Source organism: Aedes albopictus, chromosome 1, assembly GCF_035046485.1.
Source record: "Aedes albopictus strain Foshan chromosome 1, AalbF5, whole genome shotgun sequence".
Classification (NCBI taxonomy): Eukaryota; Metazoa; Arthropoda; class Insecta; order Diptera; family Culicidae; genus Aedes; species Aedes albopictus.
Window position 1 is genome coordinate 21,168,083 of NC_085136.1, and position 25,614 is coordinate 21,193,696.

General features: G+C 41.7%; 1 protein-coding gene across 11 annotated transcripts in view; it reads left to right on the forward strand.

Annotated features, from left to right (window-relative positions):
- LOC109433627 (ephrin type-A receptor 7) overlaps nucleotides 1–25,614 on the forward strand; it is a 238,332-nt gene that overhangs the window by 54,830 nt on the left and 157,888 nt on the right. For all 11 annotated transcript variants that reach the window (XM_029856050.2, XM_062844175.1, XM_062844168.1 and 8 more), the window contains exon 2: nucleotides 6,136–7,496. In XM_029856050.2, coding sequence (XP_029711910.2) covers nucleotides 7,418–7,496 — 79 coding nt within the window. In that variant the 5' untranslated portion in view covers nucleotides 6,136–7,417. The remainder of the gene's footprint in view (nucleotides 1–6,135; nucleotides 7,497–25,614) is intronic.

Genomic DNA, 25,614 nt, shown 5'->3' on the forward strand with positions numbered 1-25,614 from the left:
GAAAATTATACACTCACAATCTCCGGCCGTCCCGGCGCTCCTAAGCTGCTAAGCTGAGCCAAGAGCCGGTAGCCACCCATTAGAGGTGGTTCGGATTGTTGGTGAAAATGTGTGTTCCCGCGTTTTAATTTGAGGTCGGGACGGGACGTGCTGGTGACGCAACAGAGAGGGGCCAATCTCTCAGGTTATGACGTAAAATGGGGGTTTGGTAATCGACTCGGAGGAATTGCAAACTTCCACACAGTTTCTCGACCAGTTCAAATCGTCCACAGGACGTCGTCGCAAGTTTGACCCCTTTGTTTGCGCGAAATTTCCCATGGCAGATGACCTTTGGTCCACACTCATAGCATCATGCAACGACGTTGCTCCTCCAGTTAAAACAAAGGATGGCATCTCGTTCGGCCGTCACAATTCCCGTGTGTGCGTTAGAGGAAACGGTGAAACATGGGCATGGTGGAGCTAGGACAGCAACTAAGAACGACTCATCGGAGAGAGAGCGTTATCAATATTTTATTCGCGCGTCCCAAGTTCACCAAATAGCGAGGCACACAAGTCACAGCGCAGCCCAAACGAGGAGCTAGACTGGTTCGAAAAGTACTAGCACAGAAACATGCTTGATAAAAGATTTCAAAAATATACAGAAAGTTATAAGTTTTCGATTTTGACAATTAAGCATAAAAATGGAACGAGCTCACCAGGTTGCTACTGAGACACGAGAGGCGATAACACACGGAGAACAATCTCAACAATGTTCTTCATGTCGACAAGATAGAAAAACTTTCCAACTGAGACCGCGTTCAATAAAGTTATTATCTGCTTATCTGTTTGGAGCTCAACTGCATTCAATACTTGACGGAGCCGAAAGTATATTTTTTTTACAAAAAAATGGGTTAAGATCACAACACGGAATCTTAACCGTCTTTAATTTTCAGGTGATGCTGAAACATTCTAGTTTATGAAATTGACAAGTATGCACATTGCGATTTTGATGAATTTGAATAGATTTAAAAAAAATGAAACGAACTCACCAGTTTAGTACAGGGAGTGAGACTTGATATTCAAAATCAGACAGAGAACGTTCTCTGCATTTTTTTTTTATTTCGACAGAAGTTTGCTAACACAAGTGGCCTTGCTCAAAGAATTCATTACTTTGTGAGAGCTCATATGCATTCCACTCCCAACGGAGCCGAGTGACATTTCATTCTAGTAACGCTTCGAACCAGCCTAACCTCCATGCTCCATGCTCTGACGATGCTGAAAATTTTGCAATTTTAATAATCTATGATGTTTTCCGCTCTTCTTCCCACCACACAGCTCTTCTCCGATTGAATCGCGCGGTAGAGTTTGCTCCAGCGCCCCCCGAATCCAAATCAACCGGGGGATGAAAGTAGTATGGAAGTGCGCGTTAATATGTAGACTGACTGGTACTAGAGGACACGTCCAGTTCACCGTTGGGAGCGCGGTTGGTCCACTCAGATTCCGTTTCGGTACACCTCTAACCCTAACCTCTCAGTATGTGTCATGCACATACATGTGTATAAGGCAGGGCAGCGGTTGGTATAATCTCGGCGTTCGTTCGTTGTCGATGATAAGCGAAAGGGAACGAATTTCAATTTGTTTAGCGCTGGCTGGCTGCTTGCTTCTGGTTTTTCGAATTTTTAGATTTCCATCATTCATACGCAAATATGTACATGTGTAGCCAGTTTGAACTGGGAGAAAAGATTTTTTTTTCGATGAAAAGATTTCCTTTCTCCAGCAAGAGACGGAATAGGGTTTTGTTTCGAAGGGATTGATTTTCATATCGCGGATTGTATTATTCCGATAGGTCGTTGGCAAAAATTGGAACAAAAGGAGGGCCCGCTTTGATGGGCGATTTTTATATTGCTTTCCTTTGTCAGATTTGAACATTGGAAGCTACTGGCTCTGGAATGGATTGAATGATGAATGGATTCCAAAGGAATTAGGAATAACAGAATGAGAATGAATGATAAAGTCTGATGTGAATTTTTAACATCGTTTTGAACGGTACGTGGCTCCGTAACGCTGAAATAATAGTAGAGCCGAGAAGATAAACGACTATTCCGGTTGACATAAGTATTATTCATCCATTTTGAAGATTTTTGTTGAAAATCGTTGGATGCAATCTAACTGCTGGATAACTGTAACGTTTATTGTGAAGACATCAATAGTTCAAGTTAGATCTTTTATAATAAAATTATGATAAAGCTTATATTTACACTTGTTGTGCAAAAATAGTTTGTCAATAAAAAAGGGTCTTCTCAGAGAGCAATACTTTTCTATGAGTTAGGAAATAATTAAACTATGATACACTTTATGGTTATTAATCATTGGGATACTCTAAACAACTAAAAATACAACTTATACCATTACAGCACAGGTTATGGTATCTACCATACAAGAGAATAAAATTATAATATAATTTATAGTCATGCACCATAAGATATATCGTATGGACCATTTACAATACAATTCACAAGATATTGTGTATCATAACAACATAACAATTGGTTTATCTCTATCACCGTTCCGAAAGTATACCGTTTTACTTGACATCGCATTCAAATTTTAACATGCCAATAAATTCCAGAAGGATTATCTCCGGAATCCTGGGAAGGTTTCTCTCCGCAATCCGGGAAGGAGTCTCCGGAATCCGGGAAGGATTCTTTCTGAAATACTTGGAAGGATTCTCTCCTGACTCCTGGGAAGGATTCTCTCCGGAATCCTGGGACTGATTCTCTCCGGAATCCTGGGAAGGATTCTCTCCGGAATCCTGGGAAGGATTCTCTCCGGAATCCTGGGAAGGATTCTCTCCGGAATCCTGGGAAGGATTCTCTCCGGAATCCTGGGTAGGATTCTCTCCGGAATCCTGGGAAGGATTCTCTCCGGAATCCTGGGAAGGATTCGCTCCGGAATCCTGGGAAGGATTCTCTCCGGAATTCTGAAAAGGATTCTCTCCGGAATCCTGGGAAGGATTCTCTCCAGAATGCGAGAATAAGCTGCAACAGGAATGCGAGGGCCCATATAGCCGAGGCGATAAACGCACGGGTATTCAGCATGACCACGCTGAGGGTGACGGGTTCGATTCCCGGTCGGTCCAGGATCTTTTCGTAAAGGAAATTTCCTTGACTTGCTTGGGCATTAAGTATCTTCGTGCCTGCCACACGATATACACATACAAAATGGTCATTGGCAGAGGAAGCTCTCAGTTAAAAACTGTGGAAGTGCTCATTGAACACAGCTGAGAAGCAGGCTTTGTCCCAGTGAGGACGTTACGCCAAGAAGAAGAAGAAGAAGGAAAGCGAATTCCCCCGAGAGGGTAAGCAATCCTTGTAGAAGATTATAATGGAATACTTGAAGGAATCCTTCATTAATCATAGGAATCCCTAAAGGAATTAGTAAAGCAATCCTTGGTAGAATTGTTTAAAAAATCATTGGAAAAAAATCCTTGAGAAATCATTGAGGAAATTCGTGAAAAAAGGAATACATGAAGTGAAGTAGTCCCTGAAGGATTTTTAAATAAAATCCTGAAAGAATCCTTCTTGGGATTCCTAATACAATCCTTGGAAGAATTTCTGAGCATTCCATGGGAAATTTCCGAGTGAATCCGAGGAGTGTCTGTCTGGAAATGTCCTGGGACAAATGGCGGAAGCAAATCCTGTAGGATTTTTCTAACAAAATTTTGAAAAACATTTCATGAGAAAATTCCAGAAAAAAAAATCATTGGCAGAATTATTGAGAAAAAAATCCTGGAGAATTTCAAGAAAATTTGGTAAAATTGCCAAACGAATTCTTGGAAGAATTTCTGCAGAAATTAGGGAAAATTTAGATGCAATTCTTGAAGGAATTTCTGAAGGAATCTTTTGGTAAAAGTTTAGAAAAGATTTTGGATATACTTTTGATTTTTTTTCCGAGAATTTATGAAAATATTCTCAAATTACTCTCGTGTAAATCGCTAATGGAATCCCTGTTTGAGAAGTTTCTGAAGATTTTATTGAAATAATAGTTGCAAATTCGCCTGAAGGAATATTTCTGGAAAGATAACTTGGAGTAATGCCCTAAGAAATCCCGAGATTATTTCCTGATGGAATTCAAGGTGTGATTCCTGTGATATTCCTGGTGGATATCAAGTTGTAATTCGTTTCAGAATCCTTGAAGGAATTCCGGAAGACGTTTTTGGGACGGTTTTTCGCATAATTGGAGAAATTCTTGAAGATATCTTCGGTAGAATTTTCGAAATAATCGTTGAAAAAATTTCCCAAAAATCTTTGGAGAAATCACCGAACGAATCTCAGGAAGAATTGCTGTTGATATATGGGAAATATCTGAGGGAATCCTTCTGACGGGGTTTTGCATACCTGGAGAAATTACTGAAGATCTCCTAAGTGGAATTCTCTCAGGAATCCTTGGATGAATTTGTGGCTTTGGAGAAATTTCTGCAGAAATCTGGAGAATTTCCAAGAAATTTTTTTAGAGAATTTCTAGAGGAACCTTCAGTCAATTTTTGAAGGAGTACATGGATATATTTTTGAATTATTTTTGAAATTTTCAGAGAATTCATGAATATAATCTTAAAGTATATATAATATTAAAGTATCTTCGAAAGAATCGTTAAAGTAAGCAATGGAAAAATTTCTGAAGATTTTCTAGAAAGTAAAGTTGCAAATTCATGTAAAGGAACTGAAAATATCTTTGGTAGAGTTCCTTGAGGAATCTTTGAAAGAATTTCCAGAAAATCTCTGGAGAAATTCATGGGAACATGGGAACAGGAGAAAATTCTGCAGAAATCATTTGCGAAATATCCGAAGGATTCCTTAGAAGAATTCTTGAAGGAATCCTTTAGATTTTTTGAAGGAATCCTGGGATAATGTTTTTCCCTGGAGAAATATTTCAGCGAATCCATGAAGACATTTTCATAACATCCCCGAATTAATCGTTTAAAAAATCCCTGATAAAATTTTGAAGATTGTTAGGAAATTCATGAGGAAATCTTGAAGCAATTCCTGAAAGATTCCTTAGAGAATTTTCGAGAAAATCTTGAAAGAATTTTTGGGAGAATTCTTCGAAAAACTTCTGTAAGAATTTTTGCAGAAATTGCTGGAGAATTCATTTGACAATATTTGGACATTTTTTTCGCGGATACATGAACATTTTTTCAAAAGCATCCGGAGAAAACCTCCAAAACAACCCGGAGGAATTTCTGAAGAAATTTTTACTGAAATTTCTATCGTAATCCCTGTAGGAATTCCTAAAGAAATTCTTGGAAAAGTTTCTGAAAGAAGCCTTGAAAGATTTTTTGAAGAAATTCTTAGAGAATTTTATGCAGGAAGCCTTGGAAGTCTTCCTAGAGGAGTGTTTGGAGTTGGAAGGCTTCTTTAGGAAGTTCTTGTAAAAAAATCTGAAGAAATCCCAGGAGGAATTTCTCAATGTATCTCTGGGTAAACACCAAGCGAAATTCCTGGGAAGACTCCAGGAGGAATCTTTTTTTACGACTTTTGGAGAGATACCTGAATGTTTGTCAAGGATTATCAGAAAGAATTCAAGTAGAAATTGTAGAGGAAATTCCTGGATGGATCCATGGAGGAATCCCAAGTAAAATCCCTAGAAGAACTACCGTGATTTCAATTTCGTGTATTCATTCTATTATTTGCAATTATCATTTTGAACGATACGGTAACGATACATGTAATTGTGAATTCGTAATTATAAGTCTTTCGTTATATGTATCGTTACCATATGTGTTATGATACTTGTATGGAATTGAATAATTTGCAACCCTAATCATCACATCTTAAAATTATTATAACTTGAACAGTTACCATTGCACGAAGATATTTGTTGTTATATGGACAATACCATAAATAGTATTTTCTATGCAAGCCACTGGTAAAGACCTGTTGTAGTAACTCCTTACAATCCCAAAGGAAAATATGGGGAACCCCTGTCATCCAGCATGGGCAGAGTAAATAATAGAGTTATACCCGCGCCAAGAACAGGGTGAATGGCTGGGAAAAGGGCGAGGCTGAAAAGTCAATAGTTCACAAAATCAACTGCCATTTAAGAGTAAACAAATCTCCTAATATTTTCCTCCTTCGTTTGTTTCTTTTTTCTGCACAGGATTTGCCGTACTCTAGTGGTGCAAAACCGGAGCGCCCAGGAGAGGGAGTTGTGAGCCGTTCGTTGTGTTATTTCGCGGTCCGCGAGCCGTGCAGAGTGGAATTGTTTTTCGGCATGAGTTATTACCCCATCACGACGGCGGCCACGTCCATGGGAGAGTTGTAAAATGTTACTGCTGGGTTTGCGCTGTTGTTGTTCCAAGTCGTGAAAAATCGTTGCCAGCCTCCGTAGTAGGCTGGGCTAGTCGTTGTTAGCCTGCTTGGATGGAATTATTCGAAAAAGAAATAATCTGTTTGAAATAGTGGAAGCATGTTTTGATAATTGATACGAGAGGTGATTTGTGTGCGCGAGCGCAAAGTAGGCTGCGCTGCGCTTGGCCAGGGTTGCTTTGATTCGAGAGGTATTGGCAGTGTGATTATTAATAGTGCTGCTTCTGGTTTGTGAAGTGGGAGATTATATTCCGAGAAGAAGACAGGCGGGATCCGGTTGGAGAAGAATACTAAGAGGGGAAGAAGCATGGAAACTGTGATAGCTTCGGTGGTCGTCGGAATAGATTCTTCGAGGGTCGTCATCGTTGACGGTGGGCGACAGCAGAAGCCGAAACTGAAACAACGACAACGGCTACAACAAAGCTAATGAGCTGGTTGCCGCACAGCGCTGTTGTGGATCATCTCCAGGTGGATTCCTGAAGAGTTCACTCACTCGGACTCGAGAGAGCCATGCCACCGTCACCGCCGCCGACGCCGCCATGCTGTTGCCTACCGGGGCGCGGTTGCCACTGAAGAAGCGCAAGAAGAAGCCCGCCTCCTTCTGCATCGCCTAGATAAAGAATGAAGAGAAGAATAAAAATAAAATTAAAAATTAAGATAATATAAACGATCATCATCAAGAAGCTCAAACATCGACCGCAAAAAAATAAAAACGAAGAGCCAAGATCCAAGACTCTGAAACACAAGAGAAGAAAAAAAAACGAACAGTGAAGAATCCAGTCGCAAAGTGAAAGAACCCTAAACTAGCGCACAGCAGCGCAGCACAGGAGAGTCAACTATTTGCCGCGCGGCTCTCTTCGTCATCATCATTTTTCATCGGTTCGCGTTGCGCTGTGTTGCGGTCCTCCCCGTCGTTCGATCCCCTCGATCAAGTCGGGTTCGGGACAAACCTGCGTGTACCGAAGAAAGAAAGAAAAAAAACGGTGAAAGAATTGTGTGGAGCGACAGAGCGACCTGTTGTGTTGTGTGTGTTCTGATTAGGAAGAACCGGGAAGAAAACTACAACCGATAATATGGATAAATATCTGCCGCTGCTCGTGCTCGTATTCTACGTCCTCAACCACAAGCTGGATGGCGTGGCCAGCGATCAAGGTAAGATAGCGACCGGAGAAAAGTTGATAACCATTGGGATAAAATGCATTACCGTAGGGGAACAGTACATTCTATGGTCAACAATAAGACATGTGATAGTTATATGGTAATGTTACTATACAATTTACAATATGAAGGTTCTGAACTTGAACAGATAAAGCATTGTAAAGTTCGTTTTTGAAATGTCTTTCAGAAAAATCTAATTCTATATTGTTACGATAACCCATATAATCCATTATAGAACGTGGACTCACGGTGATGTAGTAAACAACAATAATAACATTAATTGTGATCACTAGAAACAATCATTGAAATGCATCACGATGCATAACTAGTATTGATCATACATAACATAACTGTATTGTCATACAACCATACAGGTTATTGTAAGACAAAATTCTACCATAAACAATAATAGACTTACTGAAATTGTTGGTAAATTTAAGATCTAGCCACTTTTTTTCAATGCTTTTTTACGATTCTCGGTGTCGTAACTTTCTTTACAAAATTTACGTTTATAATACATGTTATGGTTCAAAACCATTGCAGGTATTGTATTTTAATAATAAACTTTATGGGAGTGATTAATTTATTTTATAAGGGTTCCCCATTCCTGCCATCTAATTTAATTTCGTTCGATTCGCCGATGACGATCGACAAACGTTTCCGGTTGCTGCTTCTGCTTGGGTGACATCTTCTAGCTCTAGCTCTCTAGCTATAGACAGCTTAAAGTATAGAAGATGTGGGAAAGTTTTTCCCCGTGTTAGCGCAGCGGAAAGAAGGAAATAAAAAATAGGCGCGGGTAATTTTTGGGACTTGCCGAGGGGTGATTAGATTGGAATTTATTGTCGTCCCGGCTAAAAGCCGGACTGTGGTTAGTTTGTGGTTTTCTTACTTTTCCTACTCGCTCTGGAGTGGCTGACTGACTGAACGACAGTCAATGTGGGTATTTATGTGAAGTAATGTCGTTTAATGGGTGTGACCGGCAGCGGCTACCACTATGACCACCAGCGTGCTTAAATTGTTATAATGGCAGTAAAAATCAAGTCGCACGTGGTGAATTTGTTCTCCGGTATGCTGGTTTGGAATAGGACTAAATTCGTCGGGCAGAATAGTGCATTTAGAAGATTTGTTAAATTCGGTCAATTACTGGAAACAACTACGCTGTAGTTACAAAGTAAAAAGTATCTAAAACTAAAAACAATGCCGTCATTGTTAAGACAATGAACCCCTTATGCCGTCAATTCATCGTCTTAGATCTCTAGGAATTCCTCCATGAAATCCCGAAGAGATTTTTTTTAGGAATTCCAAGTCTTAGGACTTCTCCAGCAATTCCTGTTGGGATTTCTCTAGAAGAATGATTTATTTAAATATTCTTCTGAAGTTTCTGCTAGAGCTTCAGGAGCGTTTCAGAGTCAAGGGGCTTCAGAGGCGTTCTACGGATTTCAGTGGCGTTTTGAGGGCGTTCCAGGGATTTCAGAGGGTGTTAGGTATGGTTCAGTAGGATTCAGAAGGATTCGTTATGGTTTCCAGGGGTTTCCGTGGCGTTTCACTGGTGTTCTAGAAGGTTTAAAGGAATCTCAGGGGGCTTCAGGGGCATTCAAAACCCCCTGCTATTACCTGTAATCGCCTGGAACCCTCTGGAACTCTCTCTGAAACACCTTTGACAAACCCGTGAACCCCCTGAAATGTCTTGAAACTTCTTGAAACACCCGAAATGATATGAAATTCCGGCAAACGCCTCGAAACTCCCTTGAAAGCCCCCTTAAAACCCCCCAACCCCTCTGAAACGTCTCGAAACGCTTTGAAAGCCCTCTGAGACTCCCTGAAACTCTGGAACGTCTCTAAGACCCTCTGAAACTCCATTGAAAGCCACTAAATCCCTCATGAATCCAACTAGAACTTATCTGAAACATCCCTGAAACATTCTTGGAAGCCCCTGGAATCCTCGGACCAGAAACTCCTATGAAACCTAAAAATGATGAAAAAGTTCCAGAACTCTAGGATAGTACCCAGGACGACTAGGTGAGATGACTTGGCGTAGCTTATTTCCAACTTTGGACTGACGTGCTTTAAGGGCCCAACGAAAAATTTCCACAGCATTACTGAACTAGTTCACAGGCCTTGACTGAACTAGATCACAGGGTTTGGCTTTGCTGATCTTAACTGGATATGATCCAGGATTTCCTCTAGGACTTAACTTGGCTAGTTTCCAGGACTTAAGATAATTACCATGATTTGACTGAACTAGTCCCCAGGAATTTACTATGCTAATTCCCAGGACTTGATGGGGATAGTCTTTAGAATTCAGTTGGGATATTATGCAGGATTTGACTTCGCTAATCCTTAAGACTTGGCTGGGTTAGTGTTCAGGGTTTAACTGGGAGTCCTGAATCACCTGTGCTAGTTCTTTAAACTTCACTAGACTAGTTCCTAGGACTTGTCTGTGATAGTCCTCAGGACTTAGTGGAGATATTGCCCAGGATTTGACAGGGAAAATCCCTTTGGTTTTACTGGGCTATTTCCTAGGACTTGACTGTGCTAGTCGTCACGACTAGTGTCGGGATATGATGCAGGATTTGACTTTGTCAGTCTTCACGACTCAACTAGGATAGTCCTGGAACCAGGATATGACTGGACGCCTCCATGAATTCACAGTTTCTAGGACTTGACTGAACCAGCGCTGGTGTTCGCCGAGCTCATCTTATTGGGTGGGAAAATCCCCAGGACTGGACTGGACTAATCTTCTGTTCTGGAATGAGCTAAACAAGAATTATGACTGGGTTAGTATTCAGAGCTCGGCTAGACTAGTTCCTGAACCTTAACTGGGATAATTCCCAGGATATAATTTGGCTAGTTCCTGAGAATTTTCTACGCTAGTTTCTAGGACTTGACCGGGATATTTCGGAGAACATAGTAGAAATATCCTTTTAAAGTTTGACTGGGAAAATCTCTGGAACTTGACTGGGCTAGCTTCCAGGACTTGGTTAGAATAGTCTACAGGACTTGACTAGGATATTCCCTAAGACTTCACTGGGTTTATTCACAGTGCGTTGTTGTGTAAATACAGCAGCCTCCAGCAGTTAGTTTGGCTTATTTCCAGAACTTTCTTAGGCTAGTACACAAGACTTGACTTGTCTACACTTAAGCACTTTGTTGGACTAATCTCCAGGACTTAGTTGCCAAGATTGAACTGGGCTTGTCTTCAAGAATTATTTGGCGTAATTCCTTCTTCTTGACTGTGCTAATCTTCCGGTTTTGAATGGCCTAACTTCCTGAACTTTAATGGACGGTCGCGTTTTGAGTACACGCACCATGAAAAAGGCACGTTTGTGGTACACAGTGTAAGCGTGTTGTCACTGTAAGTGGTCGAAGATGCGACTGCTCGAGGGTTAACCGAGCTAATCCTCAAGACTTGGTTGTGATAACTCAAGAATTGAACTAGATAATACTTGACAAGCCTAGTCCCTAGGATTCGACAGCCCTACGCTCCAAGACCATTAATGTCCCTAGGTCCCTAGAAGTTTGCTGAACAAGTCTCCAGGATTTGCCCAGGGCTCATCCCCAGGATTTGGTTGAACTGGCCATCAAGAATGGCCTGATAAGTCCTCGTAATGACTTGCTAGTCAAGATTTTTCCTAAGGATTCCTACAAGAAATTTCTCCCTGAGATTTTTTGGTGGATTCCTGTTGTGATCCATTTCGAAATACCGACTAGGATTTCTCCGGTTATTCCTACCGTATGTTTTCCGAGGGTGTTCATGGAGTTTCAGGATCTCTACAGTGAGTTTCAAGGGCGTTCAAGGCGGTTGATAAGGGCTTCAGTGCAGGTGATTTCAGTCGCGTAACAGGATTTTTCAATGGGTTTCAAGAGTAGTCCAGAAGATTTCAGAAACGTTCCAGGTGTTTTAAAGGGATTTTAGGTGCTTTCCAAAGCATTCCAGGCGTGTTTCAGGAGGTTTCAGCCGCGTTTCTAAAACTGCTGGAACTACCTGAAAGGCCTTGATTGAAACCATCAGGAATTCTCTCTAAAATACTCTTTAACCACGTGGAAGCTCTTTATACGGACTTTAGTAAAGCATTTGATCGCATCGATATACCAATGCTGCTTTTCAAACTGGAAAAAATTGGATTTGAGCCAGGCCTTCTTAAATGGGTTAAATCATACTTAACAGACCGCCAACAAATCATTAAATTTGATGAAACCAAATCGAAACCAATTCAAGTCACTTCGGGTGTCCCTCAAGGCTCTCATTTGGGACCCCTTCTTTTTATCATGTACGTAAACGACATTTCCTTCATTCTCAACAAACTGAATGTATTAATTTATGCCGACGACATGAAGCTCTTTCTGGAAATCAGAAATGAAGAAGACATCAATGTATTCCGCAATGAAATAGACAGATTCTACATATGGTGCAAGAAGAGCTTATTAGAACTGAATGTAAAGAAATGCAACCTAATATCATTTAGCAGAAAAAGAACAACACCATATATTTCAATCGCATTAGGAAATCAAATTGTGGAAAAAAGTGATAGAGTTAGGGATCTAGGCGTAATATTAGACTCTAAGCTAACTTTCGTAGACCACTACAATACTATCATTCACAGGGCGAACAACATGTTAGGGTTCATAAAACGGTTCTGCTACAACTTTCATGACCCATACACAATCAAAACGCTTTTTGTGTCATATGTAAGATCAATCATGGAATACTGCAGCATTGTATGGTCACCATTTTCAATCACACATGAAGAAAGACTCGAATCTGTACAAAAACAATTTCTTCTATTCGCTCTTCGTAAATTAGGTTGGACTTCATTTCCTCTACCATCATACAAAGCAGGCTGCATGCTTATAGACATACAAACTTTGAAAGAGCGACGTGAAGTAGCAATGGTTGCTTTCGTAAATGATATCGTTTCGCAAAGGATTGATGCATCTGAAATCTTATCGAAATTAAACTTTTACATTCCTTCAAGGCAACTAAGAAATCGAAACTTATTTCATACAAACCATCACAGAACTAATTATGCCAAATTTGGGCCTTTGAATCGAATGATGGATATTTACAATCAGCATTGCGAAACAATCGACTTTACAATGTCTCGGCAAAATCTAAGAAAATAATTTAATACCATTCGAAATCGCAACACATAACCAGGGTATTCAATCTAAATTTTAATTTTACACATAAACTTTTTTTCTTTTCAAAATATATAAGAACATTAGAAGATAAGAGAAATGTGTACAAATATGTGTACTAGTCTACGCTGATTGACGAAATAAATAAATAAAGAAAGTCTACTCTCCTGATTAGGAGTCTAGCTATTTATCGTAATGTCGCTTCCACCTTTCAATCACCTGTGAGCGTTTTAACAATCGTTCCATTTTTGCATTTCCAGCTCAACGCACGAATCGCGTAGACATGACCTTATTCATTTCAAATGAAATTTTGCTCATGTATTAGCTTCTATCTGAAAACTTTTTTCATGTTATTTGTTTTGAAATATTCTTCACCTAACATTTGAAAAGACCGAATGAAGGACCCTAATTTTCTTCTTCACAAAATTATAACTCAAAAACGATTTGTTAGATTGAGATGATATTTTTAAAGATGTTTCAGGCAATTTGAAGGACTTTAAGAGAAAAAAAAATACACTGTGATAATATTCATCGCGGATCTATGTTGGATGTCATATTATTTCAATTACTCCAAAACCTTACTCACTGAGAAATTATTGATCCATTTATGATAAAAACAGGTAAACAATCTCGAATAATATTTTACTAGGTCCCATGTTTTTTAAGGATTTCCACCGAAATCCTTGGAGGATTTCCACCGAAATCCTTGGAGGATTTCCACCGAAATCCTTGGAGGATTTCCACCGAAATCCATGAGGGATTTCCACCGCAATCCTTGGAGGATTTCCACCGAAATCCTTGGTGGAATTCCACCGAAATCCTTGGAGGAATTCCACCGAAATCCTTGGAGGATTTCCACCGAAATCCTTGGAGGATTCCCACCGAAATCCTTGGAGGATTTCCACCGAAATCCTTGGAGGATTTTCACCGAAATCCTTGGAGGATTTCCACCGAAATCCTTGGAGGATTTCCACCGAAATCCTTGGAGGAATTCCACCGAAATCTTTGGAGGATTTCCACCGAAATCCTTGGAGGATTCCCACCGAAATCCTTGGAGGATTTCCACCGAAATCCTTGGAGGATTTCCACCGAAATCCTTGGAGGATTTCCACCGAAATCCTTGGAGGAATTCCACCGCAATCCTTGGAGGATTTCCACCGAAATCCTTGGAGGATTTCCACCGAAATCCATGAGGGATTTCCACCGCAATCCTTGGAGGATTTCCACCGAAATCCTTGGAGCAATTCCACCGAAATCCTTGGAGGATTTCCACCGAAATCCTTGGAGGATTTCCACCGAAATCCTTGGAGGATTTCCACCGAAATCCATGAGGGATTTCCACCGCAATCCTTGGAGGATTTCCACCGAAATCCTTGGAGGAATTCCACCGAAATCCTTGGAGGATTTCCACCGAAATCCATGAGGGATTTCCACCGCAATCCTTGGAGGATTTCCACCGAAATCCTTGGAGGAATTCCACCGCAATCCTTGGAGGATTTCCACCGAAATCCTTGGAGGATTTCCACCGAAATCCATGAGGGATTTCCACCGCAATCCTTGGAGGATTTCCACCGAAATCCTTGTAGGAATTCCACCGAAATCCTTGGAGGATTTCCACCGAAATCCTTGGAGGATTTCCACCGAAATCCTTGGAGGATTTCCACCGAAATCCTTGGAGGATTTCCACCGAAATCCATGAGGGATTTCCACCGCAATCCTTGGAGGATTTCCACCGAAATCCTTGGAGGAATTCCACCGAAATCCTTGGAGGATTTCCACCGAAATCCTTGGAGGATTTCCACCGAAATCCTTGGAGGATTTCCACCGAAATCCTTGGAGGATTCCCACCGAAATCCTTGGAGGATTTCCACCGAAATTCTTGGAGGATTTCCACCGAAATCCTTGGAGGATTTCCACCGAAATCCTTGGAGGATTTCCACCGAAATCCTTGGAGGACTTCCACCGAAATCTTGAAAGAAATCCAATCTAAATCCAATCAGAATCCAATTCAAATCCAATGCAATTTCGTTCAAATCCAATCCAAATCGATTCAAAATCCAATCCAAATCCGTTCAAATCCAATCCAAATTCAATCCAAATTGAAATCTAATCCAAATCCCAATCCAATCCAATCCAAATTCTTTCGATACCAATTCAAATCCAAATTCAATCGAAATCCAATCCACATCCAATCCAAAGCCAGTCAAAATCCAATCCAACTCCAATCAAAATCCAATCCAAATCCAATCCAAATACAATCCAAATCCAATCCAAATCCAATCCAAATCCAATCCAAATCCAATCCAAATCCAATCCAAATCCAATCCAAATCCAATTCTAATCCAATCCAAATCCAATCCTAATCCAATCCAAATCCAATCCAAATCCAATCCAAATCCAATCCAAATCCAATCCAAATCCAATCCAAATCCAATCCAAATCCAATCCAAATCCAATCCAAATCCAATCCAAATCCAATCCAAATCCAATCCAAATCCAATCCAAATCCAATTCTAATCCAATCCAAATCCAATCCTAATCCAATCCAAATCCAATCCAAATCCAATCCAAATCCAATCCAAATCCAATCCAAATCCAATCCAAATCCAATCCAAATCCAATCCAAATCCAATCCAAATCCAATCCAAATCCAATCCAATCCAATCCAAATCCAATCCAAATCCAATCCAAATCCAATCCAAATCCAATCCAAATCCAATCCAAATCCAATCCAAATCCAATCCAAATCCAATCCAAATCCAATCCAAATCCAATCCAAATCCAATCCAAATCCAATCCAAATCCAATCCAAATCCAATCCAAATCCAATCCAAATCCAATCCAAATCCAATCCAAATCCGATCAAAATCCAATCCAAATCCAATCTAAATCCAATCCAAATTTAATCTAAATCCAATTTAAATGCAATCCAAATTCAATACAAATTCAATCCAAATCCAATTTAATCCAAATCCAATGCAATCCAAATCCAATTCAAATCAAATCCAACTCCAATCCAAAACCAATCCAATCCAAATCCAATCCAAATCCATTCCAAATCCAATCCAAATTCAATCCAAATCTAATTCAAATCCAATCCAAATCCAATCCAAATCCAACCCAAATCCATTCCAAATCCAATCCAAATCCAATCCAAATGCAATCCAAATCCAATCCAAATCTAATCCAAACCCAATCCGAATTCAATCCAAATCCAATCCAAATCCAATCCAATCCAAATCCAATCCAAATCTAATCCAAATCGAATCCAAATCCAATCCAAATTCAATCTAAATCCAATTTAAATGCAATCCAAATCCAATCTAATCCAAATCCAATGCAATCCAAATCCAATCCAAATCCAATCCAAATTCAAATCCAATCCAAATCCAATCCAACTCCAATCCAAAACCAATCCAATCCAAATCCAATCCAAATCCATTCCAAATACAAACCATATCCAATCCAAATCTAATTCAATTCCAATCCAAATCCAATCCAAATCCAATCCAAATCCATTCCAAATACAAAACATATCCAATCCAAATCTAATTCAATTCCAATCCAAATCCAATCCAAATTCAATCCAATCCAAATCCAATCCAAATCCAATCTAAATCCAATCTAAATCCAATCCAAATCCAATCCAAATCCAATCCAAATCCAATCCAAATCCAATCCAAATCCAAATCCAATCCAATCCAATCCAAATCCAATCCAAATCCAATCCAAATCCAATCCAAATCCAATCCAAATCCAATCCAAATCCAATCCAAATCCAATCCAAATCCAATCCAAATCCAATCCAGATCCAATCCAAATCCAATCCAAATCCAATGGAAATCTAAATCAAATCCAAATTCAATCCAGATCTAATCCAAATCCAATCCAAATCCAATCCAAATCCAAATCCAATCCAAATTCAATCCAAATCCAATCCAAATCCAATCCAAATCCAATCCAAATCCAATCCAAATCCAATCCAAATCCAATCCAAATCCAATCCAAATCCAATCCAAATCCAATCCAAATCCAATCCAAATCCAATCCAAATCCAATTCAAATCCAAATCAAATCCAATCCAAACCAATCCAAATCCAATCCAAATTCAATCCAAATCAAACCAAATCCAATCCAAATTCAATCAAAAACCAATCCAAACCCAATCCAAATCCAACCTAATCCAAATTAAATCCAATCCAAACCAATCCAAATTCAATTCAAATCCAATTTAAATCCAATACAACCCCTATTCTAATCCGTTCAAATCCGATCCATATCCATTCCAAATCCGTTCAAATCCAATCCAATATTTCCATCCTCAGAGAATTTTCACCGAAAGCCTTAGAGGATTTTCACCGAAACCCCTCAGAAAATTTTCACCGAAATCCAATTCAAATCCAATCAAAATCCGGTCATATCTAATCCAAATCCAAATCCAATCCAAATCCAATCCAAATCCAATCCAAATCCAATCCAAATCCGATCCAAATCCAATCCTAATCCAATCCAAATCCAATCCAAATCCAATCTAAATCCAATCCAAACCCAATCCAAATGCATTCCTAATGTAATTCAAATCCAATCCAAATCCAATTTAAATTCAATCCAAATCCATTCCAAATGTAATTAAAATCCTAATCCAACCCAAATCCAATCTTAATCCGTTCAAATCTAATCCACATTCAATCCAAATACAATGCAAAGCCAGTCAAAATCCAATCCAAATCCTACTTAAATTCGTTCGAAGGTTCAAATCCATTTCAATTCAAACCAAACTCAAATATGTAGTTGGATGTAGGAAATTGATATGTATATTTTTTATCGAAGTGTGTAAAATCTCGTTTTGATATAAAAAATCCTAAAATATTGTTTCTACAGATAAAAAATTGATAAAAAATCGAAGATTTTTGAAAAACTGATATTATATGGCATTTAACATAGATCCGCTGTGAACATTACTTTCAGTGTATTTGTTTTTATCTAGAAGTCCTTCAAATATCTTCAAAAAATTTCAACGACATCAGAACAAATAACATGAAAAACATTTGGAGATAGAAGTTCAGTTGAGCTGGAAATGCTCAATATTCGACTTAGTGTTGCAATATCTTTTCAAGCGAGTCCTTACTCATGACGGGTAGTGTATGCATCCAAAATAAGGTAATTCGTCACAATAATATCTTGTCCATTAATTAAACATTCATCAAAACCAATAATTGGTGCTTCGTTTACCACCAGTCATTCTAAATACTCAACTGGAAGCAAAACAGCAATCTTGAAACTATTGCTAGGAAATCAATACTTGACGCAACAGTTCTAGCCAGCTTGGACAGTCAGCAAAAACCTCCAATCCCAAACAAACTAAACGTTTCCGAAAAAAAACTACGAACCATTTATGTCTATTTTCTCCTTGCCTCACCTTCGTCGTCGTCGTCATCGTCTTTGGCTCTTCCCACGACAACAGACGACTACAACCACCGTCCACTGACTGTTCCGCACCCGTAGGGTTACCCGGAATTCCACGCTCATTCTTCCCTCGCCGAACACTGACAATGAACTCGCACACCATTGGAAAAGGAGAAACGAAACGAAGAGCTCACAATTCCAGTCCGTCAGTGTTGCTGCTCCGAGCCAAAAACTTCGAAACTGGAAACTGGAAACTGGAAACGAACAAAACCTAAAAAAACGCAGATGTTTTTCTTTTGCGGACTAATATGGGATCCCGGGAATTGCTGCCGGCTGTAAGTCACGTTCCTGCACTAAATCACTCCCGCGGCGGAACAGGGGCTTAGTGAGTCTCTGCTTCTCTTCTGCTGGATGCTGAGCTGGGCGATAGGTACAACTCTAAATAGATATCAACTGACTTCCTGCTCACCCCCACCCCAGCTGACGACGTTTGACTCCTGCCTCGTCCGGGTCGGGTCGGGATCGGAATGGCTTTCAAGCGAACCAACCGGAAGTTTTAAGGTGTACGACTGATTCCACGGCAACCCGTCGTCGTTCCCAACCCAATCGAACGAAACCCAACCGGAGGGAATTCAGCCCGGAGCCCTATTGATGCGAGCTCTATTCATCCCTCTTTTGAAATATGTGTTCGTGTGCGCTCAATGGGAAAACCTCGAGTCCTCCGTTTCTTCTTTGCGTTGCGTTCCTTTCCTAATCGAGTTTGTTCGGAGAAAAATGTGTGCTCTTCTGCGTCAACAAATCACGTAACAAATTCCCAGGATGCGTGCCTGAATCGAACCAACCACCCGCCACCACCGCATGCATGCTGCTCCAGAGCTGGAGAAGCTTTCAGTTCAGCAGAGCCCATCCATCATCTGGCATTCATTGCTGCTGCTGCAGCCGTTTGTGGCGACGATGATGGAACCCATCAATCCTCCGGGCCAAGTCGCTTCCGGTAGAAAGGATCCTTTCCATCGACGGACGAACGAGGACAAATCACTGATGGTGCGAGACGAGGTCAGAATCGGAGAGAACCAACCTCCTTTCATCGTCGTTTGGTTTGTGCGGGTCCTTCGGATGTGAGGCGCTGCTGGCTGCTAATAACCTTTTGATGGAATTCCCGGCACGGGGCAGCATCATATCACACACCGAACAGCACCGGGATTGCAGACCATCCGTCCGTCCTTTCGGAGATGTGTGTGGATGTGGAGTCATGTCAAGTCTAGTGAGTCGAAGCACTTGCGAAAAGCTCTTTTGATAGTGTTGTTGGGGCGGAAAGGGCAACCCGGAGGTGGGGAAGGGTCATTATTCCGGCTTTAGTCTGATGTCTGAAGTGTGTGCGTGTTCCGATGTGCGATTGAGATTTATGTCCCAGACGCTGCTGGTCGGAAGGATTTAGATGTTGTTAATGGGAGGAACCGTACATACACTGAAGTTGGAATGATAGTTGCTGGTGTATAGTTAATTTTGCTAGTGGGACTGACTTTTCTACATTATTTAGGAATATTGCGTAGAAAACGGTTTAAATACTGGAAGAGCTGGAAACGAACAATTGTAAGAAACACCATGCAATTTGTGGAAGAATACTAGAAAGATTGCCTTGAATCAACTCAGCAAGTGTTTTTGAATCCCTTGAAGTATTCCGGGAATTATTATAGTAAGAATTTCTGGAGGAGTGCTTCCAGGATTCTGAATTAAATCCTTCTAGGATTCTGGAGAGAATCATACCAGGATTCTGGAGAGAATCCTACCAGGATTCTGGAGAGAATCCTACCAGGATTCTGGAGAGAATCCTACCAGGATTCTGGAGAGAATCCTTCCAGGATTCTGGAGAGAATCCTTCCAGGATTCTGGAGAGAATCCTTCCAGGATTCTGGAGAGAATCCTTCCAGGATTCTGGAGAGAATCCTTCCAGGATTCTGGAGAGAATCCTTCCAGGATTCTGGAGAGAATCCTTCCAGGATTCTGGAGAGAATCCTACCAGGATTCTGGAGAGAATCTTACCAGGATTCTGAAGAGAATCCTTCCAGGATTCTGGAAAAAATCCTCCCAGAATTCTGGATAGAACCGTCTTGAACTCTGGAGAGAATCCTCAAAGAATTCTGGAGAGAATTCTCCCAAGATTCTGGAGAGAATCCTCCCTAGATTCTGGAGAGAATCCTCCCATGATTCTGGAGAGAATCCTCCCATGATTCTGGAGAGAATCCTCCCATGATTCTGGAGAGAATCCTCCCAGGATTCTGGAGAGAATCCTCCCAGGATTCTGGAGAAAATCCTCTCAGGATTCTGGAGAGAATCCTCCCAGGATTCTGGAGAGAATCCTCCCAGGATTCCGGAGAGAATCCTCCCAGGATTCTGGAGAGAATCCTCTCAGGATTCTGGAGAGAATCCTCTCAGGATTCTGGAGAGAATCCTCTCAGGATTCTGGAGAGAATCCTCCCAGGATTCTGGAGAGAATCCTCCCAGGATTCTGGAGAAAATCCTCCCAGGATTCTGGAGAGAATCTTCCCAGGATTCTGGAGAGAATCCTCCCAGGATTCTGGAGGGAATCCTCCCAGGATTCTGGAGAGAATCCTCCCAGGATTCTGGAGAGAATCCTCCCAGGATTCTGGAGAGAATCCTCCCAGGATTCTGGAGAGAATCCTCCCAGGATTCTGGAGAGAATCCTCCCAGGATTCTGGAGAGAATCCTCCCAGGATTCTGGAGAGAATCCTCCCAGGATTCTGGAGAGAATCCTCCCAGGATTCTGGAGAGAATCCTCCCAGGATTCTGGAGAGAATCCTCCCAGGATTCTGGAGAGAATCCTCCCAGGATTCTGGAGAGAATCCTCCCAGGATTCTGGAGAGAATCCTCCCAGGATTCTGGAGAGAATCCTCCCAGGATTCTGGAGAGAATCCTCCCAGGATTCTGGAGAGAATCCTCCCAGGATTCTGGAGAGAATCCTCCCAGGATTCTGGAGAGAATCCTCCCAGGATTCTGGAGAGAATCCTCCCAGGGTTCTGGAGAGAATCCTCCCAGGATTCTGGAGAGAATCCCCCCAGGATTCTGGAGAGAATCCTCCCAGGATTCTGGAGAGAATCCCTCCAGGATTCTGGAGAGAATCCTCCCAGGATTCTGGAGAGAATCCTCCCAGGATTCTGGAGAGAATCCTCCCAGGATTCTGGAGAGAATCCTCCCAGGATTCTGGAGAGAATCCTCCCAGGATTTTGGAGAGAATCTTCCCAGGATTCTGGAGAGAATCCTCCCAGGATTCCGGAGAGAATCTTTCCCAGGATTCCGGAGAGAATCATTCCCAGGATTCCGGAGAGAATCCTTCCCAGGATTCCGGAGAGAATCCTTCCCAGGATTCCGGAGAGAATCCTTCCCAGGATTCCGGAGAGAATCCTTCCCAGGATTCCGGAGAGAATCCTTCCCAGGATTCCGGAGAGAATCCTTCCCAGGATTCCGGAGAGAATCCTTCCCAGGATTCCGGAGAGAATCCTTCCCAGGATTCAGCCGGTTTAGTAAAGGTTAGTAAAGGCGGTTTCAGCCGGTTTAGTAAAGTTTCTGGTGCTTTTGAGACTTGTTCTGAAGGTGTTCGGCAGGTGTTTCAGTGGTATGCATGTGTATTGGGGGGGTTGGCGGTTGAAGCGTATTTCAGGGGATTTCAGCGGCGTTAGAGGGTGTTTCAAGTGGTGTTCTAGGGGTCTAAATGGGTTGCAGAAGCGCTGTAGAGAGCTGCAGGGGCGTTCCAGTGTATTTTATGGTCGTTCCGTGGATGTTTCAGGGCTGCTACATAGGGTTTCAGGAGTTCCAAGGATGTTCCAGTAGGTTTCAGGGGCATTCTTGGTGTTTCCACGGGTTTCTGGGGTGTGCTAGGGAGCTCTACCACGGAGTTTCAGAAGAGTTTCAGAGTAATGTTTCAGGGAGATTTAGAGAGGTTTCAGTTGGCTTTGTGGTTTTATGGGGCCGTTTCAGGGAAATTTCAGAGGGGTTCAGGAGGTTTCAGTAGCTTTCAGGCGCGTTTCTAAAATTCCTGAAACTATCATAAAAAAGACTTGAAACGCCTCGAAACCCCTCTGGAATTCCTTCTGAATCACCTTTGAAAGCCCCTCAAAATCTCCTGAAAATTTTATTTAGAAACGTTTTGATACGCTTTGAAACCCCACTGAAACATCTCTGAAACCTTCTCAAAAGGTTTCTTAAACCCCCGGAAACCACTTCCAACTGCTCCCTCTACCTTGAACTTCTTTGGACATCCCCTGAAGCGTCTTGAAATGCCTTTCAACACCTTCCAAATCCCCCTGAAATCCTCTGAAACTGCACGCCTTGAAACTCTTCTGAAAAATTCTCGAAACTTCTTTGGTTGCCCTTTAATATTCCCTTAACCTTCACGTATCCGACCCCCGACAACTCATTTTCAAAATGCTAGCATTTCGTCAGTTTTTATCCGATCTTTTTGAAGTCATCCTCAAACGATCATAAATTATTGCTAGTTTATTATACTCAAGTGACCATGCAATATACGGAACTTTTGGTGGCTCCAGAGAGGACCGAACTCGAAAATTTTCTCCCTAACCGGAGAAAACAAAGTAGCTTGAAAACGTTCAAGTCCTGGTGAAAAGGATCACCTTAATCGGAGAACCAAGTAACCCCTGGCAGTGACAGGAACCATTCCGGGGATGTTCCGGATTGTACTGCGGTCAGAGGTTGGGTGAGGGGTCTGTTTTGCCAAATGGCTAAAGAGATTATTTTGTGTGTTTTTTGTGTTTGAGAGGGCCCCTCGGATCCTGTTCCAGGTGTTCCGGAGCGGCCTTATCAGTTGATACATACATCAGTCATTTTTTTCTGCCCCATTCTCTCGAAATCATGAAAATTGATACATCACACGGCATGTTTTGCTCGCAAACCGGAAATGTCTCCGATGACACCCCCGTGGCCCCTGTGCTAGATGTTCCGGGCTAGCCATATTAGTTGATACAGACTTCAGTCTATCGTTTCTGACTCAGTCATTCGAAATCATGAAGAGTGGTATGTCACACGGCATGTTTAGGTTGAACACCAAAAGTGTCCCCAATGAGACCCCGCGGTACCTGTCACGGAGATCCGGATGGGTCAACATATTCAAATCTGGGTATCGAAGTTGTGTTTCACTGTTCGCAACAAAAATTTCGTTGAAAATCGATAGTTTAAACTCAACTTTTAGCCATTTTGACAACCCCCTGACCCCAGCACAATCCGGAATATACCCGGAATGGTTTCGGCCACTTGAGTATAATAAGCTAGCACCAATTTATGATCGATTGAGGCCAACTTCTGGATATTGACGAAATGCCACCATTTTGAAAATGAGTTATCGGGGTCGGGTACGTAAAGGTTAAACCATCTGAAGCATCTTAGAACTCTTCTGAAAACCTCCTTAAACTCCTTTAAAGCTTCCTGCATCCCTTCTCAATCCAACGGGAATCCCTTTGAAGCCCTCCTGAAATCCCCTGAAAACCCTTGATACGCCTCTGAAACATTCCTTAAACCTTATTTTGGAAGCTGCCTAAATCCTGCGGGAACACCTTCGAAAGCTTTTCCGCAACTCCCTTGCCATTTGAAAATGAAAATCTGACAAATATGTAACGCACATTTTAAAACTTCAACTACTTACCGGTGTGAACCGGTCCGCAATTATTGCGAGAATCGGTCACCATTAGGATGAGCAAGTTAGGAACGCGTTCAGCATTTGGGTTCCAGACTTTCGGTACAATTGTCTTAATTTCTCTTTGAAATCTAATTTAAGGAAATTTGAAGTCTATTATAAGTGTAGGAAATGACTAGATCGATTCATTTTCTACCACCATGGAATTATACACGGAAAAAAAACTAATGAAAACGAAAATTTCAGTACTAACTGTTCATCTTCTTCTTCTTCTTTATGGCTCCACAACCCCACTGGGACTTGGTCTGCCTCGCTGCAACTTAGAGTTCTGTGAGCACTTCCACAGTTATTAATTGAAGGGCTTTCTTTGCCTACCATTGCATGAATTTGTACATTGTGATGCAGGTACAATGATACACTATGCCCAGGGAGTCGAGAAAATTTTCCCAACCGGAACGGGAATCGAACCCGCCGTCTCTGGATTGGCGATCCATAGCCTTAACCACTAGGCTAACTGGAGACCGCTAACTGTTCAACAATTGATGAATTACCCTATGAGTTGCGAGAGAAATGTAGAATTTTACATTGATTATCTCATGTTATGATTTTTGATACATAGGGAGTTTTCAAATTCCAAGTTACATCAAGATTACTGCAGTGCACACCAATGTCCAATTATGTTATAACCATTACCATTTGTGGCTCAGTTCCTTGCTCGTCGTTTTCATTAGTAAATTCCAACTCCAAATCTTATTCTCCTATCGTGTGTGACAAAACCCGCACCTTACGACCACCTACACGCATCGGATGCTCCAATTTTCTCCAGTTCCTCTCCAGCCAGCGGATCATCTGCTGGTTAAGATAGGCGCAAACCGCTTTGAAGATGCCACACATAACAGTTCCAATCAAAATTATCATAAAAGTGAAGGAAAGATAAATGTTATGGCCCCGGCGGCGGCCAACCGCACAGAGGCTCGTAGCTCTAACAGCTCTCTCCCCGCTAGATAGGAGAGATTATTTGGTTCGAAGAGTTGGAAGAAGCCGGGATACAAGGAACTAAATAAAAGAGCTCGTTTAAATAACGATTCCATATGACGACGACGACCAACGATGGTGATGATGATGATCACCCCGGCCGTCGTCGTCGTCGTCGGTGGAGAAGAAGTGCTTCCCGTCAACCAGACCGAATAATTGTGTCGTAAAAGTTGCTTATCTGAATTGGTGGAGGAACCTCCAGCCGCGGGCAGGTTGAGACATTCAGCAAATCAGCTTAGTTTGGGAACGCGCTCACCCGCACAACAAGCGCGTGGCCTCCATTTCGGAGCCGCGGTCGGATCAGAATCGACTTAACTTTCCCAAATCTAGCGAACTCCATGGGAAACGTCGCGTCAGTTGGTTTGGCTCGGCACGGTGCGGTGGTGTGTTGCATAATGGCACTCTAAAACTCTAGAAGAAAAAGTCATTCAATCGATCGGTCCACGCGGACTAACCAACCGACTGCGACTGCGACTGCAATAGCAGTTCCAATCGCGTAACGCCCCCTTCATTAGGGCTTTTCGCAAACCGCGAGAAGCTATCGATTTCAATTAGTCAAATCGTGATCCCGATTGCCCAACTAATTGCCGAACCTCTTTGGGTCGGTTCGTTTCCACCTCACCGCGTTGCATCGCTGCTGCTGCTGACTGCCGAAACAAAGCTTCTAGACCTCATCGACGACAACGACGACGACTACGTGCACAGGAGGTGATCTCGTACCCAAACTGGTTAGAGTTGGTAGCCAATTGGGGGGCTTTCTGCTTTTTTCGCAAATGTTACCCAACTAAACTGACTGAATGACTGTGTAACTTAAATGGCTAACGATGGCACTATGGGTGAGAAATTGAAAAGACAGAATGTTTGTCT